We start from the raw sequence: 7784 nt of genomic DNA on the forward strand, positions 1-7784 counted from the left end.
CGGTGGAGTTAAAATCCCTACGTCTTAGTGCTCTTGGGAGCTTGATGTCGAGTGGAATAAGGATTACAGTGAATTGCCAACCCCTGCACCAGTGGGGAAGGGCGACTTATATAGAGTGCGCTGCCCTTCACAACGGTTCGGTGCACAGGGGTGGAGTAGTGGCGATTAAATGTCTATGTTACAGGTAACGTATGCCTTAAATGCTACTAAAGGTACATGAAAATGTATGACCGTTGCCCTCCAGGGGGGTTACGATGTACAGAGTGGAATCCAGTCGGTAAGTTTGATATGCTCCAAATGCTCATCTCCGACAGGATGATGGAGGAATCGTCACCGACTGGATGATGGGAAGTCCTTAATTCAGTCGGAACTGACTAAGGGCCTTGTCCCTTATGAAGGGTAGTCCTTGGGTAGGACCTATAGGGCAGGCCTATGACCCTACCCTAGGACTATAACCCCATCACCTACTAACTCAGTGCACCCAGTGCTAGTTTCTATCTACTGATGTCTATTTTGCAGGGGCTTTTACCCAATTTTCCGAAGCCCGAAAAATTCCAGAAAAAATATATAAAAAATCAGCGAAACAGAAGCTTCCAGATCACCGAAGATGGGCCAGAGGGGGGCAGGGGCCGTCCAAGCGACCTGCTGGCGCGGCCAGGCCCTAGGCAACGCCAGGAGGCCGCCTGGGTGGGGCCCACCTCCTCTGGTGCCCTCTTTTGGCCTATATTTAGTCATCCGAGAGGAAACCCTTCCACAACTTCCAGAATCGCGAATTTCTCCATCGTTCCGCCGCCGTAACGCTTTCGATATCAGGAGCGTCAGGTGACCTCTTCCCGGCACCCTGCCGGAGGGAGGGTTGACCTCCGGGAGCTTCTCCACCGCCATGGATGCTTCCCGGACGTGTCGTGAGTAGTCCTCCTTGGACCATGAGTCCATGACCAGTAGCTATGTGATGTCTTATCTCCAATCTTGTGCTTCAATGGTTAGTCATTGTGAGTTGCCCTACATGATCAAGGCATCTATGTAATTCTCTTGATATTGCTATGCTCGGTTTGTTAGGATCCGATGGATTATGAGATTACGTTCAGATTTTTATGAGTTATATATTTGATTATCCTTTTCTATTATGTTCCTTAGTGATTCATGCATGTTCTCCGTTGCTATTTATTGCTTTGCCTGAGTAGTAGATTGTAACTCCAAGAGGGAGTGTTATGCATGATTGTGGGTGCATGCCCCTCGATGTCTAGCTTGAGTGACATAAACATGAGACTAGGGGATGTGTTGTTGCCACCAGGGAGAAAACAACGGTGCTTGTGACCGTGGTTGCAAGGATTGTTTACCTTACGCATAGTTCGTTAATGCAATTGTCCGTTGCTTTGAGTTTACACTTTGGGTGGGGCTCGCAACTTAATACCACAGAGATGTTCTGGATAGATATCTCAAGGTGGATGATTAGTAAGTAGATGTTGATGAATAAACGGTCTACTTGTCTTGGCGTACTGCCCATTACTATTGAACCTCTAACTATCAAGTAGCATAATTAGCATTGCAGTGCGTTCATAATTCTTTTCAATTTTCAACTATGATTTGTTTACCCAAGCATAGTTGTTTATCGTCTTTTGGGAGAGAGACATCACTGGTGAACACCATGTGACTCCGGTCCATATCACCATCATTGTTTACACCTCCATCATTTACCGCTTTCATTAATTTTCTGTTGCAATCACTATTACTTTCCCGCTTGTGTTTTGATCCTTTGCAAACTACAAGGCCGGAGAGATTGACAACCTCTCTGTACTCGTTGGGAGTAAAGTTATTTGTTGTGTGTGCAGGTCCACGTCTTCTGCTAGCGCCAGGGTGGAACACACCTACTTATTGATCCTAGGAGTCCTCCTGGTTCGATAAACCTTAATGTTCTCGTGTGAGGGAAAACTTGCTGCTGACTACATCTCAACCTTCCACTTGGGGTAACCAATGAGGTGCGAGAAGTATATACATCATCTCGTCATCAGTGACAAATCCCAGTCTTGATCCATGCCAACCCAACAGACACCTTCGGAGATACCTGTAGAGCACCTTTATAGTCACCCAGTAACGTTGCGACATTTGATACACACAAGGTATTCCTCCGGTGTCCTGGAGTTGCATGATCTCATGGTCATAGGAACAGATACATTGACATGCAGAAAATAGTAGCAACAAACTGACACGGTTTTATGCTACGTTTACAGTTTGGGTCTTGTCCATCACATCATTTTTCTAATGATGTGATCCGTTTACCAAGTGACAACACTTGTTTATGGCCAGGAAACCTTGACCATCTTTGATCAAGGAGCTAGTCAACTAGAGGCTCACTAGGGACAGTGTGTTGTCTATGTATCCACACATGTATTTGAGTTTCCAATCAATACAATTCTAGCATGGATAATAAACGATTATTATGAACAAGGAAATATAATAATAACCAATTTATTATTGCGTCTAGGGCATATTTCCAACAAACAATTCCACACAAGTACTTGGCTAGTCACAAGATGGGTTCTTTGTGGACCCTCCGTGGGTGGAGCCCTCCGTGGACTCTCGCACCCGTTACCTTTCATGGGTTGAAGTCTCCACTAACATGGACGTACGATAGCGCCACCTATCGGAACCATGCAAAAAATCACCGTGTCAACCTCATGCGTTTGATCTCCCTACCTTACTCCTCTACTTTACACTTGCATCTTTTACTTTTCGCTACTATACCACTAGAATTGGATGTGTAGGGTGTACTTGACTTTCTATAACTGTCGTAGTCGCCTCTCAAGTAAAATTGGGAAAGGGCAAAAAAATTATCTTGTGAAGTAGTCTAATCACCCCCCCCCCCCTCTAGACATACTTTCGATCCTACACATGCATGACACATAGTAGTATAACATTTAATATGATACTCAATCCTCTCGTTCTTCATTTAATTCTATGCCACCTCATCAAATATGCATAATTGGCATGCATGATACTACCATTACGACCAGCCTTAGCCTCGCCAAGGCCCCTCTCGAAAACACAGAGGGTCAACGACAGTTAAAGCATTCGCAACATCCGCAACCCGCTCTACGCCAGTTGGTGGTGGAGGGTGGGGGGCTCAGGTGCTTCGTCTTGGTGGCTGCTCATGCAGGCTCTCACAAATAGATCCTTCCCTAGTGGTGCTCCGGCGGGTGATGGTCGAGCACGAGAATTCCTATTATTTGACGCCCCCCATGGTAGTGCACCAGCTTCGACGGGACCCGCAGTGTACGCCCAACTTTTTTGCTCGACGGGTTGGGCGGGGTGGCAGTCCTCCCTCTCGGCTTGGTGTTGCGGTTCTAGCCATCCTGTTGGCCCGACGTGGCTGGCGGCATGGTAGATGGTGGGGGAGGCTCAAGCCGCATCAGCTGCTAAGTGTGAGTCTCTGCAGCTTTCTTAGCAGCACTTCACACGGTGTCGGCGGATCGACGGGCTTCAATCATGGTAACTCTCCGACACGCGGGGATGGTGTGGCAGCCCACGTTCCTTTTCTCGTCAAGCTTGAGAGTATCTGTGGCAGTGCATTGGTGGGTGCCAGATCTGGTCAGTTCGTCCGGATCCGTCTGTTGGCGGTTGTTAGTGGTGACGATGGTGGCTTCTACATGATGTTGGTGTCATTGTCTCATAGAAGGTGTGCGGGCTAACGGGCTTGCGGACTGGTGGTGTTGCGTCGCCGGTTGCGCATGGGTGTTAGCCAAGGTGGCTCCGGACGAAAGCCTAGACGATATGGCGTCGGTGGACATCATTTTTCCTTCTTGTGGGTCGTTGTGGGGCTTCTCCTTGCACAACACCATCGGACCATGACCTTTGGGCAAAAGCCTAAGACTCGAGTCTTAGTCGGGCGGCAACGTCATTTCCCATGTTGCTATTCTTTCTCCTTCAGCTTAACGTTTATACTACGCATCACTCCTAAAATAAAATCATTGTACATGTTCTAAGACACCGAAACCCGAGGCAACAAAATCCAAGCGAGGAGGTAAAAAAAATCCAATAAAACAGGCCGTCTCCAACCATGTCATGGGCCCATGGGAAACCTCCAGGCGAGCGGGCCATGCATCTAGCTATAGGCGAGATATAGCCCTGGCGGGGAGGATATGAGGCTCCGGTTGCAGTTGCTCTTATATGGGCCGATATTGGCGTTCCTCTTTTCTCGCTCCGTTGAGCCCTAACCGGAGCGTCGTCCTCCAACCCCACAGACCGGACTCCGCCGCCATCCCCTCCCTTCTCCCACATTTCCTCCTCCCCACCCACGCACTTGCTCGTCTGCGTTGATCCAGAGGGCGGCGTGATGGCGCTGAGGGGCGTCTGGCAGCTGCAGAAGCTTGTGGTGAACTACTGCGACTGGGGAGGGAGCAGCAGGGGAATCAGGTACTTACCTTCCATCGTGCCGATAAGAGCCGATCTCACCACTAGGCAGACCGTAGCGGTTTGGTCTGTTCTGCTTTGACGCGGTGCCGAGTTTAATTAGATTCGGTAGGGGAGACCCGACTCGCTCGTTCCGTTGATTGAGTTGGAGTGGTTTGTTCACAAAGTCAGTTTCTACATGTGAAAATTCTTGTAAAGATCTTCCTTAAATTAAATTTGTTATGGTTAGTATACCCTGTTATATGGTTTTGCTGAAAGATGCCAGTAGTGTGTGGCCGGACAGGTTTGAGATTTACCCGTGAAGAACTAACTGTAAGTTTGAGTATTCTTCAATGCTTTGGGCCATGTCATAAAAAGTGCATAGGCTGTGAAATACCCTCTCTGTTTACTTATGTAGGATTCAAACTTAACCAATTTTTTAGTTTTGGTAACATGGAAATGATTCCAACAAAATTGTAAGCAGAAGACGTCGGTGTTAGCTAGCATATTATTGGATTTTGACTGTCATTGCGAAAGTTACATCTAGAAAATAGTGCTATTTCTTCCCTAAAAAAAGCAGTGCTATATCGTAAGTGACATTATAAACTTAGGGAGCATGGCTCAAGGATGGAAGTAAAAGGCATTCTCATTGCACAGAAGTGGAACTGCACCTGTTGATGTCAATTAGAAGAGGCAGAACACTTACTGGCCTGCTTAACTTCTTGCTAATCATTAGCAGTTTGATTAATCACGTCTTAATTTAAACTCCCTTACGAACATGAAAATCCAGTGGATGGCTTCAAAGGCTTTGACCTCTCTTTTAAGAGGGTGGAAACTGATAACAACATCCAACATATCATGCCAGCTATGTTGTGGTATCAAATGGTTTTAGGTAGGGATGGGCTATCTTTCCTTGTGGGCACAATTGTTTATGTTGAGCGTCACGTTTATATTATGTGTTCCATATGACGCCATTGGAAAATAGCTCACTACTGAGTTACTGGAAATGCAGAAATTTTGTTTAGAAGAAACAGTTCAGTTACAGTTTAAGGCAATTGTTGTTTGCTGGTTGTGCTGTAACCGAGCTCGGAATTTTAGATTCTTGAACATAAATTTATTCACATATTATCCTCTTCCCTTGTGGATTGGTAGGCTATACTTTAAGCATTGATTGTATGATTTTGCAGCTTAAATATTGCTTGTATCAATAATCTTTGTCGTCAGGATTCACTTGAATCTTTCAATTTTCTTGCTCCTTCACATCTAGCACTCCTTGGAGTTGCAGGGCTTTTATGGAGTCACATCTTCCAGCTTTAAAGGAAAAGAATCCCCAGTTAGAGGTAGTGACACAGCTTGTCCGTGGTCAGCATCCTAACTTGAAGGGCGTTTACAGTAAGATCTTCCATTCCTTTTGGCCATCATGTTATATCAGGAGTTATATGGCAACTGTATTGCTTATAATGGTGTTACTTTCTGATAGTTGTTTAGATCATTGTGTTGGTGCTGACCAAATGCATAGAGTTAGTTAGTTTTCATGCAGTCACTCGCAGCCAAGCACTGTAGTTAACACTTGCCATATTTAGTTGAAAATTGCAGCACCAGGACATTTGTAACTCTTTCTTTCATGTGCTTAAGTACTTGTGATGAATTTGACTTGCTCAACAGCCCAACGGTGAACTCACATGGTTTAAGCATGAAATATTGTCTTGTTTTGTTTGAGGGGTGCGCTTGTACTATGACAAGTACATCCATCTCGGATGAAATAGAGACATTTAACAGATATCGTGATGGTGGGGTGACAGGTTCATTCAACAATTTCTGTGGAATGCATTTCACGAGCCATACTAACTTCTTTCACTTTTTGCAATGTTTAGCCCAAGGATAATTCCATTCCATTGCGCAATCAAAACCAAATCTTATATCATCTGATGTTCTAGGAGGAGATTACGCAAGCCAAACAACCATGTAGATTTTATTTTTCTGCTGCTTTACATTTGTTATTACTTATCCGGATACTTTTCATGAAATGCTAAGCCAAAGATTGGCATGACAGGAAGTACCACTACCTGACTCGCTGACAGGACCCAGTCACATGTCAGCGAGACACGGATTCATATATCCTTGTTAATTTTCATGAGCTTATGGCTACATACTTGTTTTTTTAGTATTGTTTTTTATGTGACGTTATTCTTGTGCAGAAAACCATAACGAGAGAGTGGTTTGTGTTAGAAATTTAGCACCCGAGGACATCATGTTGCAGGCCAGTAGGCTAAGGTGTTCTCTGGGCAGGAAAGTGGTGAAGCTGAGAACGAGACACGTGACGAAACGGCCTAGTGTCCAGGGGACATGGACGACGGAGCTGAAGATGTGAGTCAAAGTTCCAAGACAGACTGTTGCAGTGTTCCTGTTAAACTGTTTGAGATCTATGGCAAGAACTCTGCTGCTATTAGACCTACCTTTTGTCAGTAGTTACAGTTTGATTCGGTGCCCCCCCTTCTTTTTTTTTTGTCTGAGACATAATAATCTGATAATATCATGTAACCGTGGGAGGTTCTTGTTAGCGATGTCGGTCTGCCAGATCCAGGCGGCGAATGTGATCTTAGACCATCATCTTCCTTGAACTTGTCAGGATAGCAAATTTGATCTGAGTGGCTCTGCATGCAATGAACCGTTTTCTCTCTCAATCCTTTAGTGGTTAACTGAACTGCTAGTATTATTCTGAAGGAAAATGTTTTAAATCAGTCGGTTGATTTTCCGTCCGTGTGTCCCTCTGTGGATCCACGTAGCGCTTTCACAGCCGTATCTTTCTTGGCCGCTCGCTCTTTCTCCTGTATTTCCTTGAACCGACGAAGCATCAGGTAGTGTCGCAGTTGAGGCTGCTACACCACAGAGCCCCTGCGATGCATCACGGCTTTTTTGCCGTGGCCATGGCCACCCCGCTGTGTCGCAGTACCCGCCGCTACCGCGTTGGCCATGGCCACCGGTGCTGCATCTCAGCTTCCACCGTCGTCATCATGTGTTGCGTCGCAGCTTCTGTCATGGCCGTCATGCTTCGTCGCAGCACCCTTCGCCGCTGTTGGAGTTTTGCAAGCAGCACCCTTCGCCGCTGTTGGAGTTTTGCAGGAGGCCGTCGGTGTCGGGATGAAGCTCCGTCGAGTCTGACCAGTGCTGCAATGGAGCTCCATCGAGGCTGAAATCAAGCCCGCTGAAGCTGCAATGAAGCACACCGGAGCTGCAATGAAGCGCGTCGAAGCTACAATGAAGCACTGTTGGTTGTCGAAGCTTCATTGAAGCTGCAATGGAGTGCCGCCTGGCGTCACCGGTGCTTCGCACGACACGCCATGCTGCCATGGAAGCTGTTGTGCTGGATTTTTTTGTTGCAGATGCCACGGGGT

At 46.4% G+C, this 7784-nt stretch overlaps 1 protein-coding gene across 1 annotated transcript; it reads left to right on the forward strand.

The window, feature by feature from the left end:
• The first annotated feature begins 4185 nt into the window (after positions 1-4185).
• Positions 4186-7073, forward strand: LOC123449375 (54S ribosomal protein L51, mitochondrial). Its single transcript, XM_045126578.1, has 3 exons — positions 4186-4413; positions 5675-5781; positions 6588-7073. Exons 1-3 carry the CDS (start codon positions 4334-4336, stop codon positions 6758-6760), a joined length of 360 nt encoding a protein of 119 aa, XP_044982513.1. The 5' UTR covers positions 4186-4333; the 3' UTR covers positions 6761-7073.
• Positions 7074-7784: the final 711 nt, after the last annotated feature.

The sequence above is a fragment of the Hordeum vulgare genome, chromosome 4H (genome assembly GCF_904849725.1).
Source record: "Hordeum vulgare subsp. vulgare chromosome 4H, MorexV3_pseudomolecules_assembly, whole genome shotgun sequence".
In the NCBI taxonomy this organism is placed as follows: domain Eukaryota; kingdom Viridiplantae; phylum Streptophyta; class Magnoliopsida; order Poales; family Poaceae; genus Hordeum; species Hordeum vulgare.